General features: G+C 45.2%; 1 protein-coding gene across 2 annotated transcripts in view; it reads left to right on the top strand.

Moving 5' to 3' along the window:
• Positions 1–21,376, top strand: part of KSR2 (kinase suppressor of ras 2) — a 383,972-nt gene that overhangs the window by 55,139 nt on the left and 307,457 nt on the right. For both annotated transcript variants that reach the window (XM_046640610.1, XM_046640609.1), the window contains exons 2-3: positions 12,572–12,712; positions 16,478–16,628. In XM_046640610.1, the coding sequence (XP_046496566.1) occupies positions 12,572–12,712; positions 16,478–16,628 (292 nt within the window). The remainder of the gene's footprint in view (positions 1–12,571; positions 12,713–16,477; positions 16,629–21,376) is intronic.

Below are 21,376 nucleotides of genomic sequence, written 5' to 3'. Positions count from 1 at the left end.
GCGTAACCATGGAAACCAGTAAACAGGATAATTTGTGGGATAGAGATAAGAGCTCGCAGGAAAAAAGCAGGTGGCGTGATGGTGACGTTGAGAGGTAATAGGGAAGGGGTGACACCTGAAGGATAGGAAAGTGCTGTTTATTTCTAAAGCCGGAGGGAGACAGCCCTGGGCAGCCGGAAGATGTGCCGAGAGGCTGGACCCTGTGGATTCAGGGCTTTGAGCTCCGCTGCTAGTCAGCGCCTGCGAAAGAGAAGGCAGCAATAATGGGGTGCTTGCTGACAGGCAGCCCTGAGGGGTACAGAGGGTTCCGGAGCCCGGCTAGAATCAGCCTAAAGTCATCCGTGTGATTTTAAGGGCAGTTTTGTCACATTCCTGAGCCCTCAGTGTCCTCGTGCATAAAATGGATGTGAGATGAGACCCTTCCCTTGGCGTTGCCATGAGGTTTATCTGAGAGACGATTAGTGAAAAGACCTCATACATAGAAGATCCTTAATCTGTACTGCACCCCCTTCCAGCTTTCACGAACTCTGCTTTAGTTTTTCAAAAAAAAAATAGCACCTAAGAGTGATGGGTTTGGGCTCCAGCAAACCAGAGGCTTGCCCATGGGTCTCTGGGTTTATCCTGGTTTCGATTCTGAGTGAAAAGTTCCCCATGTCACATTAGAGATTTCAGACATGATTATTTATAGCTCTGTCACATGTCTTGACTTAAAACATTTTTTTTGTTGTTTATGCTGCTAAATTTGCCATGGTGCTAATACCGAGTACAGTAATAAGTACTGAGGATGCTCAGATACAGGAAGGTCTGAAAATTTTTCCATCTGCCGCGGAAGGTGCCAGGCTGCCCCCTGGTGTGGAGATGAAGAACTACATCTGTGGGTTCCTGCTGTCTCCGAGTCCTGTGACGCTTCAGAGCCCAGGCCCGGAGACCTTATTTTGCACCCCCGGGCAGGGCAGGGGCAGCTGGTGGGCTCAGCTTGGGGGTGCTATTTCCGGGAGCCCTGTGCTGCGTCTTGGAGATGGTGCCTCTGGACTTTTTGCAGTTGAGCTCTGCATGCCCTTGTATTGAGGGTGACCTAAAAATAAATGGGGACACCTGGCAGGGTGAGGCCCTACAAAAGGCGCTTTTCTAATTGTGCTTCTCAACCTTGACCTCTAGGTTTTTGGGACCCTCCGCTTCAGCAGAGAGCTGTGGCGAAGCGGGCACGGGACGGGGAGTCAGATCCTGGGCTGGTGCTGCTTTAGTTGTGTGAGCTGGAGCCCTCCCCCACCTCTGAGCCTCACTTTCCCCATCTGTAGACTGTTCCTAACAATCTGATGCTCTCTTCAGCATCGTCGAGATGCTCAAATAAAACCATAGCTTTGGAACCATCGAGGAAGGGAATTTATTTAGTGATGTGGGGGGATCCAGCTCGGTCCCTGACATTCTCTGAGGGCGGAGGTCAGGGCCTCCCACACCTTCTGTGGTGAAGGATCAGCGTTTTCTTTCCTGGTGCTTTGTAGCCAATACTTTTGTAATATATGATAAGAATGATTTACTAGAAGAATGAAAGGGATAAAAAAAACCCCAATAAAATACAAGCCTCACTGGGAAAATATTAAACAGACATAAAATCGCTCTGTCAAATAGCTATCAAAGTGTCTCACTGCTCTCAATTTCTGTCCTTACCCGAAGGGGGCTGCCCGTCAGGGCCTCAGGGCCCATGTCTTCAGGCCGCGCCTGGAGGAGCCCTGCCTTACGGCAGTGAGGGGGTGTACTTGATTTTGTATCCCTAGCTCTTTGTATTTAGAAAGCACCTAAAAAACAAAAATCAAACCAACAAAAATCCTTTAAATGAGTGAATGAGAGGCCTTGCTTCTCTTAGAACAAATATAGAGCGCCCGCCGTTATCATCCTGCGATCACGGCACAATGCTTTGTTCAAGGCTGTGCTGTGCCCTTGTGTCCTTTGGCTCCTGTCCTTTGGCCTCATGATTTGTGTTTGTGTGTCAGTCTTGTCTGTCCCACTGGGCGTCCCTTCAGGCCTGGACTGGGCCAACTGCTTTTGGATTTCCCGGTGCCTCAGTCAAGGTCTTGTCCCTGGACTGCTCGCTGAATGCCTGCCGTGCAAATGAGCCCGGGCATTTACTCGCCCTTGAGGGGTGCTGCTTGCCGAGGGCGCTGCTCCCCGGGCTCCCAGAACGGGTTTCTGCCCTGGTTTTATTGCCCAAGGACCCGGATGCTGAAGCTTGTCTGAGAAGCAGACTGCTTTCCTTACGTCATTCAGACAGGAGATGGGTCTTTCTATGCTGGCCTGACCCTCAGACTCATTGGGGTGCTTGTGTTTTCACAGATTCCTGGGCCTTCCCCAGATTTACTGAATCAGAATTTCTAGAGGAGTGGCCTGGAAGGCTGGTTTTTAACAAACACCTTCAGATGATTTTTATGGTCAGGAAATTGGGGAAAGAGGGAAGCAGCCTGTAAAATTATCTAGAACCTTGGGAGAGCTGCTTAAGCTCTGTGGCCTTCAGCTTCCTCATCTGTAAAATGGGGGTATTCCTGGGGTCATTGAGAAGCTTACGTGAGAAACTTGTATGATGTGCTTAGCAGAATCCCTGGCATGTGTGTGTTATTTACATCCTATGGATATTTAAAACTTATTTAATGCAATGGCTGACATTGTGTACGTCCCGTGTGCATTTATTGTTGGCAGGTGTCTGATTTTCATGAGATTTGTAACTAATTATCACATAGGTAATTCAAGCTTATAGAAAGATTATAAGATACACACACACAGAAATGAACAAATAAATTTCACCTCTAATGACCCAGAGTTGTAGCTGTTAACATTTTGGAGCATTTCCTTCTAGTCTGTGTGTACATATATATATAAAATATATATTAAATGTATATGTATCTTATGTTATGTATATATAACAATATATACATAAGATACATATATATTTAATGTATACTATTATATATTAACATATACAAAATATTAAATATATATTTTATTATGCATATAGACATTTATAAAAATCATAATATATTATATATTATATAATATACACACACATTCATTTTATATTCAGAAAATAGGATTATACTCTGCCTGTTCTTTTGGTTATGTTATTTCACTTGACAGTAGATCATGACATTTCTTGTGTGTCAATATGTAAGAGTTTGTTAAACTTTGGTTCAAATTCTGATTCATCCACTTAGTTGCTCTGTGACCTTGGGTAAGTTGTTTAACCTTTCTGGGCCTCAATTTTCTCGTTTGTAGAGTGGGGCAGTAATTGGATGTCCATCGCAATGCTGCTGTGAGGATTAAATAGATAATTCATAAAAGTGCTTATCACAGCATTGGGTTCAGAGAAGGCCCCTGTTAGCTGACAACCTGGATTATTCTGCGCCACCAGCCTTGGGTAACTGGTGGGGAGAGCTGCTGATCCCAGGGGCCCCGCCTGGGAAGCGCTGCTCAGTCTCCACCCAGTCCAGCTTCACACTCTGGGCAGTTTTCGGGGGTTTTCCCTGCTCAGACTAGCCATGCTTTTGTCCCCAATGGTGACTCTTCTTTCCCTTGGCCTCAAGGGGAAGACCTGGGCCTGTGACTGCCCGCCTGTCTTCTCACTCCGCCTGCTTCCTAAGCCCATCTCTGTCCCCCGCGTTCCTCATTCATCGTAGTGAGGCGGCCCCTGGCCTCTTACTCCTGGGCGGGTACAGGTCCTGTCTCTGGGTGACCCTGGAAGCACCTCCCCAGCATCCGTGTGTTCCTTCTACAAACAGGACAGAGTGCTTATGTGGGTGGTGGGCTCGGCCTGTCTTCTGCGTGGACATTGTCTCGTGTGATGCCGCAGCAGACCTGCGAGGGAAGGAGGTATATGCCCATTGTATAGATGAGAAAGTGGAGGCTCAGGGAGCTGAAGTGACTTGCCCAAGCCTCAGAACTGGAATTCAGAAACTCACTCGTCCCCTGCTTCCTGGAAGGCTTCCCGAGGGGAATGAGACTCCCTCTGCCCTTGAGGGGCCCAAGCCCAACTTTTGGATTTCCCGTTCAGTGGGAAGGACCGTGAACACCTCATAGTGCAGCGTCCTGGTAGAGACAGAGAGCTTTGGGGTCGGACCCTGGCTCCCCGACTTAAACAGTCTGTGGATCTGAGCGAGTGGTTCCACCTCTGGGCGCCTGTTTTCTCGTTCACACAATGGGCTCAGAACAGCAGCCTCACAGCTAGTGTTGTTGCGTGGATTCAAAATGAACAAGCACGTTCAAAACACTCCCCCCGGCGCCAGGCACACCGCAGGTGTTTGGTCAATGGTGGCTGCTGGCGTGGCAGTTATTCCTGAAAAGGCTTAATCGTAGCTGACAAAAATGCCCCCAGCAGACATCCCAGAACTGCTCGCATCGTGGACTTTTGACTGTGGTATCAAAGGAATTCGTCATGCAGAAGATGAGAAAGAATGAGGTGCATCTGTATGAACGAGCAGGAAAGATCCTCAAGGCTTACCACTGAGTGAAAGTGTGAGCTGCAAAAAAAATGCATACTGCGTGATACAATTTACGTGAAAAAAACAACCCTACACGTAAAACCACGCTGCAGAGTTTCTGCACGCGTGTGCATATGTGTGAAAGGGCACAGGAAAAGGTCTGGATAGATGGACACCAAGCCATTCTGAGCAGTTACCTGCATCACCTCCAGGAGAGGCGGGCCAGCGTTAGTGGGAATGGTCAAAGGGGGCTTTGGCCTTATCTGAAATGTTCTAACTTTTTCACAAAGGAAATATATGCATGTGTCTATTAAATAAAGTAAATTAAAATAAAGTTATCCTTTCTGCAATGTTGGGGCTTTGGAATCAACTTGGGTTTGAATCTTAGCTCTCCACTTACTGGTTGTATGATTGCAAATAAATAAGTTCTCTGTGCCTGATTTCTTCCTCTGTAAAATGTAGATCTTAATGGCATCTAGCTCTTGGGAATGTGGAGATATATTGACATGATGTGTGTAAGACCTTCAGCATGGGCTGGGCACTTGGAAATGCTCAATAATGGTGCTTTCATTTTTATTATTAAATTTATTTCATTTACTCTTCCAAATATGGACAGGGCTCCTTAACCTTTAAGACAGCCAGTGTCTTCAACACTGGGTAACACAATTATCAGCCAATTAGAATGCAAGGAAAACTGTGATAAATCTTGTAATAGAGTCTGTACGAACAAAATGCCCAGGAAGAATTAATAAAGACTTCCCGGAGAAGGTGACATTTGAGATGAACTTTGGAGAAATCAGATTTCCGTGAGTTGACTGGGTGGCGTATCAATTATCTCTGAATCCCTATAATGCTGTGTAACAGGCAACTACAAAACCTTGGTTGCATACAACATAAACATTTATGGGCCATGCATCTGGGGTCAGCTGCACGTTAGTGGCTGTCTTGCTCTTGGCTGAGTTCACTCAGAGCCAACAGCCAGACAACAATTGGCTGTTGGCCCAGCTAGGATGGCTTTGGCTGGGATGTCTGGGAAAGCTTGACTTTGCCCTATGTAGTCTCTCATCCTTCAGCTGACTAGCTGACTATCCTGGGCACGTTCTCATGGAGATGGCAGAGATTCAAGAGAGGGAGTAGAAACACACCAGGCCTCTTTCTATTGGCTGAGGCAAGTCACATGGCCAACCTGATGGAAGCGGTGCAGGCGCAGACTCTGCCTCTTCAGTGAATTAACTGCAAAGTCACAATGCAAAGGGTGTGGAGGCAGGAGGGGTGCAGGATTCAGGTCATCTTTACAATCCACCACAGGTGGGTGTGGAGAGGAATTGCCTGGAAGTGAAAGAGGCAAGAAAGGAGAACTGGAATATAATTGAGCCCTGAATAATAGGCTAAGGAATTTGAACGTTATTCTATAGGACAGCATTTCCCAAACTCATCAGTTTGATACCCTCATCCTACTTTTTGCCCTATCTGTGTATTTTCTTTAAACCAACTCAAATTAAAAAAAAACACACAAAAAAAACCATGTATTTAAAAATAAAACTTTGTACAACTGTTATAATGGAAAACTGGTATCACTCTTCATAAATGGAAGGCAATCAGGAAAAGAAATACAATGAAACAAAAGTATCCTTCAGTTGTGCTAAATATCGTTACCTGCCTCAGGCTGTGAGTCTTGTGTTAAAGACACAGTGTCATTGAAGAGAGACTGTCTCTTTGATCTAAAGTCAGGTGGCTGGAGGGAGATCTGGACAGGGAAGCACGCTCTCGCTGTGTGACCCAGTGTTACTTAATGCCACGCTTGGGTACCACCTCGAGTTATCACGCGCTTGGGAAATGCTGCTATTCAAGATTGGGTGTCTGAGCAGGGTAGTGACGTAGTTCCATCTCTCCTGCCAGCCAGCATTTGGGCTTAGTCTAGTTTTTCAATCTTCTGTGACACTGAAGGCTTCTTTAAAGGTGTGACATGATGTCAATGGCTTCCGATTGACACTTGATTCCTTTCTTTCTTTCTTTGAGAAGTTGATACAGCATTGTTATTATTTATATCAAGAGACCAGATCCTTATTTCTTTTGCCATATTTGAAATCCAACACAGCCATATATAGGTAGAGAATAATAAACAGTAAAAGCTTATTTATTCAGAAGAAAAGTCTGAAGAAGAGCAGTTAGCCAAAAGCCCAGATTTATGTTCATGAAGGGAGCACGTATTACTTTCAAGCAATTTCTGTAAGGTGAATCGATTCAAATCCTAGTAATTTCAAAGTCAGGATTTACATAAGGAATTAGGAAGACAATTTTTTATTCAAACTTTTAATTTTAGTCCTTTTAGTTCATTTAGTATGTTTAGTACGTTCTCTTACAGGATAACTTTTTTAAACTTTGGAGAAATGATACATTTTACCTTTAAAGAATATTATTTATTTTCAAACTGATTAGTTTTGATTTATTAGAAATACTTTTTTAGGCTTGCCCCATTGCCAAGTGGTTAGAGTTCTGTGCAGTCTGTTTTGGTGCCCAGGGTTCGCAGGTTCAGATCCCATGTGAGGACCTACTCCAATGACCAGCCACACTGTGGAGGCATCCCACATACAAAAAAATAGAGGAGGATTGGCACAGATGTTAGCTCAAGGCAAATCTTCCTCAGCAAAAAAAAAAAAAAAAAAGAAAAACTTTTTCTAAGGCTGATAGTCACTATATTTGGGACATACCTCCCATGCTAGTTGTGGAAGATGCTTGTGAATTCATGTAGTACAAAATCAGCACTATTGCGATGGTGTTCTGTGTGATTCTTCCCTGCCACTTTGCATGAATAATTTCTTTTAAGCCTCACCACAATCCTAGGAAGTGGGACAATTTAATCCTCATTTTCCAGGTGAGAAAACTGAGGTTTAGAACAGTTTTGAAACTTGCTTGAGACAGTTAAGCTACTGAGTAGTGCCTGGGGATGGGAGCCCAGGTTAGGCTGATTCTGGTGCCCAAGCTTCCGGCCTCTCCCTGAGGCTGCCTCTTATTCCAACACATGGACATGGAAAAAAAAGACAAGTAAACTAAAAAGTTCTCTTTCTCTGGTTTTATGCTGCGCTTTTCTCTTTCTTCAACTACTAGAGTCCTTAATTTAAATCAGTGCAAAGGAAGCAGGCTTTCTAGCCATACTTACTGCTGGTGCCAAGTGACATTGTCCCAGGGCTGAGAGACCCCCTGTGCTTTTGATCACTCTGGTTTCTTTTCCTCGTGGCGAGGAAAGTTGTAATCCTGAGCAGATTTCTTTGTCCCGAAACTTCCTAGGATAGATTCAGAGCGCTAACTGTTGGGTGCAGGTTTCATATCGAAATCTTCGTCTGAAATTCAGGACTGATTTTGGTTCTCTGTACCAAAAATATCAGAAAGAAGGTAAAACTTTGATTAATCATATTACTTATTGAATTCCCAGAGCCTAACACAGTGCCTGGCACACTGGCGTATAGTTGGCGCTTAGTAAATATTGTTTGAGTCAATGAGTGAACCAAAGCTTAGATATATGCAAAGTGTGGACAGGATACCTAAACTCAGTCTTAAAATAAAAAAAATTCTTAGTGTTGAGAAAGCAAAGCAATATGAACTTATTATAAATAAGTTTATAAATTATATATATAAATTATATTTTATTTATGTAATAAATACAAGTTATATATAAATATATGTAAATAAAAATATATACAAATAAAATATATAAATTATTATAAAAATTGAAAAAATAGTTGTGCAGGAAAAAGTGAATGCCCCTCTTTCCCCCATATCTGTTTTTACTATTATAGGTCGTTGTATTCTGCCAGGTATTTTTCTGTGTTCATAATCATATCATTACCACATATATACTTTTAAAAATATAAATGCAATTATACAGTGTCTTTGCAGATTGCTTTATCACTGAAGATGAAAATCTTTTCTTAAATCAATATGTATTAATCTACTTTATTTATTTATTTTACTTTTTTTTTTTTGAGGAAGATTAGCCCTGAGCTAACTACTGCCAACCCTCCTCTTTTTGCCAAGGAGGACTGGCCCTGAGCTAACAACCGTGCCCATCTTCCTCTACTTTATACGTGGGACACCTGCCACAGCATGGCTTGCCAAGTGGTGCCATGTCTGCACCCGGGATCCGAACTGGCGAACCCCAGGCTGCCAAGAATCGGAACGTGTGAACTTAACTGCTGTGCCACTGGGCTGGCCCCTAATCTACTTTATTTTTGAAAGTTTATATAGTATTCAATTCTATGGATGTGCTGTAACTCATTCATATTTATCTTTTCTGTTAATGACCCTTTTAAAAAATTGTTTTCATGTTTTTAAAATCGCAAACTGCTGCGACAGCCAGCCAGCCTCTCGCCCCATGTGCACATGTGCGTATTTCTGTAGGGTGGATTCCTAGAGGTCAGTTTCCTCGGTCACAGTGCATGGGTACTGAAATGCTGATACCACCAAATCAAGTTGCCCTCCCGTGGAATTCTCAAGGGTTTCTCACATTCTCACTGACACTGATAGTATCAGTGTTAAAATGTGGCCAAACGTATCCAAACATTTTTCCATTAATAAGCAGGTAATACATATACGTTGTATTTTCTAATATTACTATAAAGAAGCAAACGGGAAAAAAATAGGTCACCCATAATCTTAGTCTCAGAGATAAATACTGCTAACACTGTGCTATGTACCCTCCCAGGGCTTTTTCGATGCATCTATACACATGTAGTTTTATAAATTTTCAATGCATTGCTTATACATTATAAATATTATGCATATTTTATACATCATTTCTATATGAATACATTGTAATTTATTTACATCATCCCCTATTGTTGAAGAGTTGGCTTATTTCCAATCCTTCATGGCTATTATCAACTTGGAGCAAAGCTTCATGAATATTCTTAATTATTTCTTTAGAATAAAACCCTACAGCAGCATTGTTTGTTAGAAATATAAGGAGAGCAACAGATGTGAGAATGAGAGAATATATATAATGAGAGAAACAAATGTGTAATTTTAAATTTTCTAGTATCCACATTAACAAGAAACAGATGAAATTAACTTTAAGAATATATTTTATTTAACCCAGTTCATCCAAAATATTATCATGTAAACATGTAATCAATGTAAAAACATTAATGAGACGTTTTACATTATTCTTTTCCTCTCAAGTCTTTGAAATTCAGTGTGTATTTTATACTTATAGCACATCTCAATTCAGATGCTAAAATTTTCAAGGTTAAGGTAAAATGTAGTTCTATCAAAACAATAAAATTATGCTTAACAGCAAAATACGTGGCTTCCGTTTTTGCATTTAAATTAAATAAAATTTAAAATTCCATTCCTTAGTTACACTAGCCACACCATGATCCGTTAGCCACACATGGCTGGTCGACTACCATTTTGGACATTTGACACACAGATTAAATCGATTTCGCTTCTCAGTTTGTGAAACGAAAGCAGATTTGGGGGGAGTGCCTGCATACAAGACTTGAGAATCCTCTGGAAAATGTCAAGATCTGAAAAAACAGTTTAAATCAGGATTGGAAATCTCAAGAATGAGGTGACAGAACTCAGGAAAGGATTGGAAATAAAAGGAAAATTTTATTCATTAAGATACGTAGATGAAAAGTAAGAAAACTTTTTGCAAATCAGACATATGAACATCTTCACAAGGCAGGCAGCAGAGCTAGGGTGAGAGGGCAGCCCCGCGGGGGTCAGGGCCCACAGGGGACATCCAAGCAGGGCAGTGGCCCAATTGAGGATGGGTCTGGACAGGGCAGGGGCCCAGTGGAGTTGGGATATTAGCGAAATTCAGCAGGTTAAGCAAATAATAAATAAATTTGTTAAGGAGTATTTTTCTCAGTGTCCGAGAAGAGTGATGCAAATGTGGGAAGGGAAAAAACTAGAATAAATCCTGTGGTGTTGGTTTGGGATTATTGGTTATCAACACATATAGATAAAAAAATAAATATAGGTGTAAACTTATGTATCTACATATATGCATTGCACATACGTACATATATTACCTAGGCTGCCCGCTGAGGGAACTGGAAACCAGGACACCTCAAGATCAGTAAGCACACCAACCATCCAAATCTTGGCTTCTAAATACCATCTTCCCCTCAGAGGAACCAGTGCTCTTTGGTGAAATGACTGATTCCAGAACAGGGGCAGGAAAAGAGCAAGATGAGCCTGGAAAATTTTGTTGTGCATGAAAGTAAGGAAGTGCTTGAAGAATGATGGGGAGGTGTCGAAGTATGTTTATTTCTTCTGAGTGGTTTTCTGTACCTGTGTATAGAAAATAGTTGAAACAAGTCCAAAAATAACACAAAAGACAGACGTGTGAGTTCTGTAGATGTCTTAGTTGAAAGCCCTACTCTGAAGTCTTAATAGGGCAGACTCTATTCCTTCAGAAATACATGGGAGAAAAAACATGTATTTTTTGGCATTTTTCTATTCTAAATTCTAAATTGAGATTCCAAATGAAAAGTGTTCCAGGTACATTCGCTTAACCAGTGATTTTTGTGCTTCTGTTGCAACGACACATAGGCTTACCAAGAAAGGCAACTTTCATCTTATTAGTAAGGTGAGAAAATTAGTGTGAACTTAAAAACTTAGTTTTCTGATTTCTTCCCCTGGGCTTCAGTCTCAGGGTGCCTCTCTCCATGTCAGCAGGGATGGCCTGGACAGCTTCCGGCTTGTATGACGCCTCCCAGACACTCTAGTGGGAAGGGACGGCTGTTCCTGAGAGCTTGCGAAGAGTTGTGGGGAGGGCTCTGGTGGCCCAGCCTGACTCACGTGTCATCCTGATCCAGATGCTGTGGCCAGGCTTAAGTCCCAGGCCGCCTGCAGCCCAGGCAGGGTAGGCTCAGTGAAACAGCCGTGCCTGAACCATGTGCACTGAGAGCCAAAGAAGGAAGGTTCCCCAAAAGAGAGTTGAAATACTCTTTTCAGCGAAAGGGGGAATGGAGACGGGCTGGACAGAACCAATAGATGCCCTCTGCCATCATACCCTGCTCCGAATTTTGTGATCCTAAAATTCCAGGACCGTCTTCTTGATAAATGTTGGCTGACTGTGCTTTGAAATACCGGAGGCAATACGTACCTAAGGATTTTATTTTTCTTTCATTTAGTTATCTTTATTAAGTATATTTTAAATTATAAAGATGATAATATGCTTTAGGTAACGATTGAAGCCAGGCAAAAATATATTAAGGAACATCGAACCTTTTTCTCCCTCTGTCTGTGCCTCTCCCCACCCCAGTTATCAGCCTGGGGTGTGTCTTCCATACTCTTTCTCTGCTCCCGCACACATGTAGGGCCTGTCTTTTGTTAATGTTGCTAGTTTTTACATAACTAGCAATAAAACACTTTCCTTTCTCGCATCCTGGCATCCGTCCAGAAGCACGGGGCCAGGCCCATCTCATTTTAAAAGTCTTTGTTAATTTGTGACTACTTGCATGTGACTCAAGATTCAAATGGTACAAAAGTGTTTAAATAAAATGTTTCTCCCACCTCTGTTCCCCACCCGCCCTCCTCCCTTCCCTAGAGGATTGGGAATCCTTCCAGACAGTGTCTGCATTTATGAAGATATATACATGTCAACAGTTCCCACGTGAATGGGAGAGTATTTGTGTTTGTTTATCAACGTGTCTTGGAGACTGTTCCATATCAGACAAAGCACGCATCCTCATTTTATTTTATAGCTGCGTAGCGTTCCCTTGTGTGCGTGTGCCTCTTTTATGAGGCTCCTGCTGATGGACCCTCAGGATGTTTGCCATCTTTTGTCACTGCCAAGAGAACTGTAAGGAAGATGCTTTTACGTAGTCATTTTGCACAGGATGGAGTGTCTGTAGCATGAGTTCCTAGCAGTGGAATTGTAGGGTCCAGGGATATGTGCCGTGGAAATGGAGGAGGATGCAGCCCCAAGGCCCCCACTTAAGGGCCGACGTGTGTCTCCCTCATTGCACTTGAGCCAGTCTTTAAAATACAGAGTTGGGTGGGGTGGGGGCACGGAGTGGGCGGTAGGGAGATTCTTGCCTCTCCTTGTGGCGATGCCTCTGAGATGTGTCCTCTGTCCTCATCTGTCTCCACAGAGCAAGCTGGTGAAGTACTTCAGCCGGCAGCTGTCCTGCAAAAAGAAGGTGGCCCTGCAGGAGCGCAACGCCGAGCTGGATGGCTTCCCCCAGCTCCGGCACTGGTTCCGGATCGTCGACGTGCGCAAGGAAGTCCTGGAGGTGACCGGAGGCGCCCTGTGCCCCCTGCCCCTAACTGGCCAGCAGCCAGCCCCTGCGGCAGTGGGTTTTTGGCTGTGCCTGGCACATAGTAGGCCTTCAATAAATATGTATGGGATGAAGGCACGGAGGATCTCTGAGGCTGTTGAATGGGGTCATTAAGAGTGTGGTTCTAGAGTTGGGATCTCTTTCAACTCTGCCACTCATGAATTCAGTCCCTTTGGCCAAATCACTTAACCTCTTGGACCAGTGCTGTCCAGCAGAACTTTCTGCTACGATGAAAATATTTTATATCTGTGCTGTCCAAAGCAGTTGCCACCAGTCACATGTAGCTGTTGAGCTACATGTGGTTAATGTGTGTGACTGTGGAACTGAATTTTTAATTGTCTTGAGGGTTAATTAGTGTGGCCAGCGGCCACCATATTGGACACCAGTCTTAGGGCATTAGTTTTCTTGTCTGTGAAATGGGATAATGATTGTCTCCTCTTCGTCAGTAGCTGGCATGATAAAATGAGGTGATCTATATAAAATGTTCAGTTCATAGTCTGGCACCTAATAGCACTCAGTAAATGTTGGCTTATTATATTGTTATTATTGCTGTTGAAAACTTCGGAAGTAACAGGTTTTCCAAGGGCAAAACAAAACCAGAACACATGCTGTCTTGTGTCCACCATCGATCGAGGCGTGGCCCACATCCATAAGGTCTCAGGGACAGTGAGATGTCCTTTCCCCCTCGGATCCCAGGTCCCCAGTGTTCCCAGTGACCGGCTCAGCCCTTCCTAATGAAACCAGCTCTCAGTTATTCAATCTTCGGTGCCAGCCATTGTACTGAGGGCTCTACACCCAGGACCCCAACTGTTGAGGCCGTTCAAACCCTCACAACGACCTTTTGAGGTGGGAAGGACTCTCATCACCAGCGTACAGAGCTAGAGACTGAGGCTTACAGATGGAGAGGCCTGTTCTGTTAGTGCGTGTGTGGGGCTAGCGGGAGAACCCACTCCGATGGACTCTGGAGGGCGAGGTGGGAAGCACTGGGCTTTCCCCTCCTTTTCCTGGTGCCGGGGCCTCCCCGAGCCAGGCAGAAGAGGGGTGCCCCCTCTTGCTTGCGGGGCCAAGCGACATTTCTCCAAGTGCTCCCTGCTCCCTGCTTGAAGAGGCCCCCAAGATCCTCTTCCACCTTTTGTCTTTTTCAGACCTTGTCCCAGGATGTGATCTCACCTGAACCCACCATCTAACAATCTGAGCCAGACTCCTCCTCTCCTCCATCCCCCGCCCCCCATGCCTCGCACGTGCGCACCAGAAGGGGTGTGATTCCGTGTTTTCTATTTCATTCCCAGGAGGGCGGTTTCGTGTCAATATCCTTAAAATGAAGGGTCTCGTATAAGTGCAGACAGTACATTCTATTCATGTGGCCCAGTCTGCTTTTCAGAAGCTTTTGGGACCTTTATTTATCAAGCGGGGCGAATAAGACAGAGACAGCTCTTCTTGACCAGGCATTGAAAGCGGGTGGCCCTCAAGCTGTGTCTGATGCACAGACACTTTTTGTTTGGCTGATACGATGTTCGAAAATTTTTTTGAGCCAATATTTAAAGGTTGAAAGGCTTTGCATAAAAACTGAGATCTCTGGCTTCTCTTGTAAAATCGAAATTGCTGACCACACTGAAGTGAATTCTTCAGCCCCTTAGGGTCCAGGGGGCTCCAAGTTCACAGCTTTGCTCATTTACATTTACCTGGCCTGCAGGTGTCCGAGCTCCGGTTCTTACCTTGGTCTGTGAGAACCTTGAGTCAAAGACCACCAACCAGGGGGTGTGGATGGAGCTGGGGTTCCACTCTCTGTCTGTAGCTCACACATGCAGCCACCAGAGGTCCCCTTTTGTTGGAGGAACCAGCAGTATGGAGAAAGCTCCAAAGTCGACCTGGGTTCAAACTTACTTGCTGTGTGACCTTGGGCAATTAGTCTAACCTCTCTGAATTTTATTGTCCTAGTTAGAGACTAGTGAGGATGATAAAAGTACTACTTTATGTGGTCTTTGTGACTTTAAAAGAAAATCCATGAAAAATGCTTCAAACAGTGCTCCATCCGTTTCAATGATTATTATTATTTTAATTAAAAAATCTTTTTTGCTGAGGAAGATTAGCCCTGTGGTAACATCTGTGCCAATCTTCCTCCAGCTTATATGTGGGTCACTGTCACAGCATTGATGAGTGGCATAGGTCCACACCTGGGATGGGAACCTGAGAACCTGGGTCACTTTGAACTTAACCACTATGCCTCAGGGCCAGCCCCTACCTATTATTATTTTATTGAACAGAAGTGCATCTGCTTTTTCGGCCCAGGTCTGTTAAGGCTGTTTCCATTTTTGATGTCATTATTACTTTTGCGAGTTTTTTTGGTGAACCCTAAACTTCCATGTAAATTGAGTATTTTGGGGGGTAAATTATAGGATTAAAATGCACCAGTGAATCCTGCAGCAAAGAGGAGAACTCTTTTATGTCGTGAGTCCTCCCCTCTAAATGCGATGCATTTTGCACCTTCAGATCTGGGTCTGTCACCTTTCTTAAAGGGGGCTTACCTGCAGCGTGTCCCTGTTTGAGAAAGCCTCGAAGTGACTCAGGTACTGTCCTCTCTCTACCCGCTGCCCAGTGAGTTGGAAGGGCATTGACTGGGCTCCGCTTTTTCTGTGCATCTTTGGATAGAATTTTGTGCTGATGCAGCGGAGGGGTGTCTGATCTTGTTGTAATACACAGGGATGGCCACAAGAGGGCAGAAGTATTCCACAATGTTGCCTTACAACCTCCATCCATAAAACTTTTATTTAAATAATAATATACGTAAAAACGATAGATGCCATTAAGTGCTATAAAATGAAGGCTCTCTTTTTATAGGCACATAAGTGTAGAAGTCTGACAAATTTCAGGGTGTATCCATATTATGGTGTCTAGGGCCATGTGATTTTGGGGAGGGGAGGGTGGTTCCTGGTGGCAGTGAGGGGACATTTGTAGCCAAGGAGCCTACCTGTTCTGTTCCCAGCCCATCTCTCCAGAGGTACCCCCCCCCCCCCCCACGCTATACTCCAGCCTTCCCACTTTGTCTGGGAATGCAAAGCCGTGCCCCACGGGGCTCAGACGCAAATCCAGTTTCATTTCCAGCACTGAGCCACCGTCAGGGCTCCAGCCCCTTTCCCCGTAGAGTTCCTGAGCCCCAGTGTGAATCCTAGGACGTGTGGCTGGAGGAGAGAGAAGCAGAGAGTGGGGGACAGCCATCGGGAGTCTTGAGCTGTCCAGTCTGCTCTGCTCTGCGTTCACCTTGGATTTACGACAAGTCACTGCAGTCCAAGCTGAGCGGGAGACTCTGAGGGCCATCCAAAGACGAGGACAATGGAGCCCTTCCCATGCCAAGTTCAGAAGCTGCATGGGGAGACAGATAATTAACATTCACCATTTATGGAGCATTGACTATGTCTGAGCAGATGTGCTAACTTACCAAGTATGTGCGCTTAAGATTCCCATTTTACAGGTGAGTAAAGTGAGGCTCAGAGAGGTTAAGTGATTTGCCCTAGGTCACTAGCTAATGAGTGGCAAAGCTGAGATTCAAACCCAGGCTGGTCTGACCCCAGAGGCAGAGACCCAACCTGTAGCCAAGAGGCCATCCGCACAGGGCCGGGTGTCCCGCTGGGTACCACTAGGGGGCGGCGTGGAGGCTCACGGTGTTCCTCCCCTCCCGGTGCTCACGGTTTATCTACCATCCTCCTCTCTTCCCCACGCTAGGAAATCACCCCTGGCCAGCTGAGTCTGGAGGACCTGTTGGAGATGACGGATGAGCAGGTGTGTGAGACCGTGGAGAAATACGGAGCCAACCGGGAGGAGTGTGCCCGCCTCAACGCCTCCCTCTCCTGCCTGCGGAAGGTCCACATGTCAGGTGAGCGGGCAGGGGGCTGGAGACTGGTCCCCAACCCGTCTGCCGCCTTCTTCCAGATTCCTGTGCCCGCAGCTGCAGGCCAGGCCGAGACGGAATCGCCTTTGGCTGGTAAACGCCGCTCATGAGCAGAGGGAGGAGGAGCCTGGAATCTGGATGTTGGAAGAAGTGGTCAGGGCAGCTCCTGAGAACTGGTGCCGGAGGGAGACCTTCTGAGGTTGTAGGGCGTTTGGTTCTGGATAATCAGGGTCCCGATACAGAAATACTGGGTGTGCATAGGAGACCAGTGGCTTTTTACCGCAGATGTTCTGAAGTGCCTTTGTATTTTGGGTCAACATCTAACTTCTTATTTTTTACATAAACAATATATAGCCACTGTAAAATAAATCAGAAAATAGATTAGCAAAAATAAAATAATACCCTAAGCCCCATCCTCTAGGGGCCTGCTGTTGTCATTTTGGTATAACTTTTGGTATGATTCTTCTGGACAAATACATATGTGTATACTTTCTTTAAAGAATAGAATTAGGATTATCCATACATATTATTTGGAGACTTAATTTTTTTTCCATCTCACAAAATAACCTCTGTGACTTGTTTTATCAGTTTGGGGTTCAAATATATTGTCATCTTTCTTTGCCCTTTCCCCTGAATTACTCAAACTCTCGTTTGCCTTTGTGAGCAGGACATCAAGTGAAATAGGCCATTGGCCCACATTGCATGCCTCTCTCTTTATATTCTTTCTTGGCAGCAGACCCTAATCAAAGCTACAGTCCACGTCAAATGGGACTTTGAGTTGGGGCCTGTCCTGTCATTGGAGGATGCTTAGTAGCATCTCTGGCCTCCGCCTACCAGTAGCCACCAATAACATCCCCTCTAAACGTGACAAACAGAAGTGTCTCTGGATATTTCCAAATGTTCCCTGTGGGGGCGGAATCACCTCTGATTGACTAGTTATAAAGGTCATGACATTCCTTACTCTAGTACAATGCTGTTGACTCACCTAACATTTGTGTGGCTAAGAGGGGCCTCTCCGTCACTCGGGACAGACAAAACCTCTTCAGAGAGATTCCTCTCTCTGCCCACAGTGAGAAGCCGCTGGCAGCTTCCCTCCTTTAAAAAATTGCACCGAGTCACAATGTTAAATCATAAACATCTTCCTTTGTCAATAAACGTGTTTTCCTCCTCATTTTGAATGCCTGAATACTGCAGCCATTTGTTCAACCAGTCTCCTATTTTTCAAAATTTAGGTTGTATCCATATTTTCCTGTTATAAGCAGTGAACAGCTTTGGGCATCTTGGGGAACATCCATGGTTATTCCGTTAGTGGGAATTCATAGATGTGCGGTTCCTGCAGCAAAGAGTTTACGTATTTTAAGACTTCAGTGAATGCTGCCATATCGCTTTCCAGAAAGTTCATATGGATTTGTGCCTCTCCCCCTCCCCCACCTCTTGCAATGATGAGAGGGAGCAGTGGAGGTCTGGCTCTTCACTCCTTTTCTGGGTTCACAGCTTCCCATCAGAGTTGTGTTACTGAGTTTGGCGAAGTCCTTAAAAGTGGAGCTGGCCTCCCGTTCCGCCTTAGAGAGGCGTTTATGTCACCCCTCCGTGGGCCGAGCAGTCATCCTTGGTGACATCCTGGGCTGGGTGAGACCTTGAGAGGGCCTCTCATCTGGAGTTTTTCAAACTGTTTTGATCAAGACTCACAGAGATACAATTTATCTTGCACCCCCCCCACACCTATTGCACACACACAGCTGCAATGAGTTTCATGAAACAATGCTCTTTCTTACCAGGCGTGATATTTTACATTCTTCTCTATCTTATTCTCAATAATTTACCAAGCGCCGCTGATCTCCACCTGGGCTCGCCTCCAACCCTTTCCAGGCGGCTGCGATTCTGTCCACAGTGTCCTGCCTCTGATGCCAACCTTAGAGCCACCGGGTCCTTGAGAGCAGTGGCCGCGTGCTGCGCTTTGCCCGATTCCTCCAGCTCTTAGCGCCGAGGCCAGCGTGGAGAGAAGCTCAGCTCGGTGCAGGATTGTCCCCTCGGCACTGAGGTTTCTTAGTCTCATACTTCACTTCTGCTCTTCCCATGGGTAGCTGTGCCACCTCTCCCATTTGAATTTTCGTTTTAACCTTTTATGGAGAGTGATTTATTTTTTATGGATGCCTCTTTCAACCAAGGAAAAATTCTCTACAATTCAAACAGCAGATATTTCTTTGGGCAGTTAGAATTACAATTCAGAGGACACACATGCAGGTAGAAACCCAAAACGTGTTCCGATTACAGGAGGGGGTCGTAGGGTTTCTATGAGAAAAAGGAAGGATGAGGTGGTTGTATGAAAGAAGGGTTCTTTGGTGCTGGATGAGGTACGGCTGGCTTGTACTTCATGGATTGGCTTGAGATTCAGTCATCAGGCAAAAGGCTAGACTGTCCTTCATTGATTGGTTAGCGATTTGGTCATTAGCAAAGTCCAATTTCATCAGTCCTTCCACACAGGGTATTCTTGTGCTTACTGACTTCTTGGGATGTTGGCGGTTTAGTCCAGCTTGGAAGATAAAGAAGATTTGCAAGATAATTCCTCTGAAATGGCTGCTCTGGCTCTATTTTAGTATGGCTCCACTCAGGTCATCTTTCACACCCCTCTCCCGCACCAGACCCTACACTGCAAGAGGGCAGGGGCGGCCCCTGGTTCTGCTCACCGTTCCGTTCCCAGCTCAGCATTGGCACATGGGAGTGACTCAAGAAATGTTTCTGAATCAGTCACCTCCCCCCGGTGTGGAGCCCGTGAAACTCACCAGGGGCTGAACATACATAGTCTCTCTCAGCGAATGCAAAGTGACTCAGGGTTTGGCTTCTATTTGGAACCTCATTGTTCACATCTCCCCCTCAGGCCCTAAATAGCAGATAAATCTACTAGTTACTTAGGGTTTCCTGGGCCAGGCGTGGATTTCGCATCTTAGTATTCACCCCTCTGCCTGGCGTTCCCTTCCCGCTTTGTCCGCCTGGTGCATCCCAGCTCACCACAGGCCCAGCTCCTGCCTCAAGGGCCCTGCACTTTGTTGAATGAATGAATGAATGAATGAATGCCTCTTTCACCAACTGGTCATGCCTTATAGTGATTGGCGGTTTCCCTGTCTCGCTCCCTCAATGGACTGTGACCTCTGGGAGGGCGGGCTCAGCATGCTGCCATGCGCTCCTCCCCCAGGTTATTGTTGAAGAAAGCGCCGGAGAGCGCGGGACGTGCTTGTGACTGATCTCCACCAGGGGGAAGCAGTGAGCCATCCTTGGAGGATCCTTCTTGTTTTAAATTCTCTTCTTCCCTCCAAAATTATCATTGGTTCCTTGAAGCTTCTAAGTGTCTTGGGAGCTGGATGGTTCCATCACTGCCTGCCGTTTGTCTTAACCAGAAATGTTATCCCAAAGTAGGGATCAAACTAGTCTTTCCCACTAGACTTTTGCTTCTTGAGGGTCATACGATATTTATTCACCTTGGTATCCCCAGCTCTCAGCTAGGAAGCTGGAGGCTCCCCCAGTGATGAAATCAGATATTTTAAATTCTAGTGTGTAGTGGGGAGGCAACGTGTGTTTGTTAAATGACTGAAGGAATATAAGTTGTGTTGAGAAATTCATGGAAACCAAGCATATGGAGTAAGGAAGCTTAATGCCTGGCCAAGAATCTGTGTAATCTCTGCCTCTCTGTCTCGCCCTCCGTCCCTCCCTCCATCTCTCTCTCTCTCTTTCTTAGAGGATAGGGGCAGCTTTATTTTCAAGTTGTGACTCTAATTAGTTCTCTCCTTGGGTTTTGGGGGTATCTCTATTTCCCAGTGCCCAAGGAACCCCAAAGAAAGGAAAGCTTAACCCTTTCTTCTCTTCTCGCAGCTTGTTAGATCCGCCTTAGCCTGAAACCAAGGAACACTCAGTCATCCCTCAACAAGCCCAAGGGACCCCAAAGCCAGGATTTGGGCTGTGAAACCAAAAAACGTTTGTTCACTCATTCAACAGAATTTATTGGATGTCTACTATATGCCAGGCACTGTTCTAGTCTCTGAAAATGCTTAGATGTCTGTCCTCGTGGAGTTTACATTCTAGTAGGAGACAGACGATAAATTATAATCAGAATCAGCATGTACATTTTACAGTGTGTTAGAATAAATGGGGTGGAAAAAAAAGTGGAGCAGGCTAAGGGGGGTCAGTTGTCGTGTTAAACAGAGTGGTCAGGGCAAGCCTCCATCCTTTTCAGTTCTCCTGCTTTCTCCTTCTCAGTCCTTAATTGTTTGCTGAGAGTATGGAATCTGGAGTCAGACCAACTCAGGTTCAAGTTCTGGGTCTGCCACGTATTAGCTGTGCGATTTTGAGTAAGGTATCTCCTGATGCTGAGCTTAGTTTCCTAAGCAGTAGGGTGGAGATGATGATCATTTCCACCCTGTTGGTCTTTGGGAGGATTGCATGAGATGATGCAGGCCAAGCACACAACCTGGCCTGGATTGGGTACATGATAACTCTGTGTTACTATTATTGTCAGCAGCAGCAGCAGTACCATCCTTGCCTCCATCCTACAACCATCACCACCATTCCTACTCGAGTTTCTACCGTCACTACCACCATCACCACCATCATCACTACAATCACCATCACTGCTACCATCCCCATCGTCTCCATCACCACCATCACCACCACCACCATCATCATCATCACCATCACCGCTACCACCATCACCATCACCACTATCACCATCACCATCACCG

Source organism: Equus quagga, chromosome 15, assembly GCF_021613505.1.
Source record: "Equus quagga isolate Etosha38 chromosome 15, UCLA_HA_Equagga_1.0, whole genome shotgun sequence".
Taxonomy (NCBI): Eukaryota; Metazoa; Chordata; class Mammalia; order Perissodactyla; family Equidae; genus Equus; species Equus quagga.
This window is presented reverse-complemented; position numbering and strand designations above follow the sequence as displayed.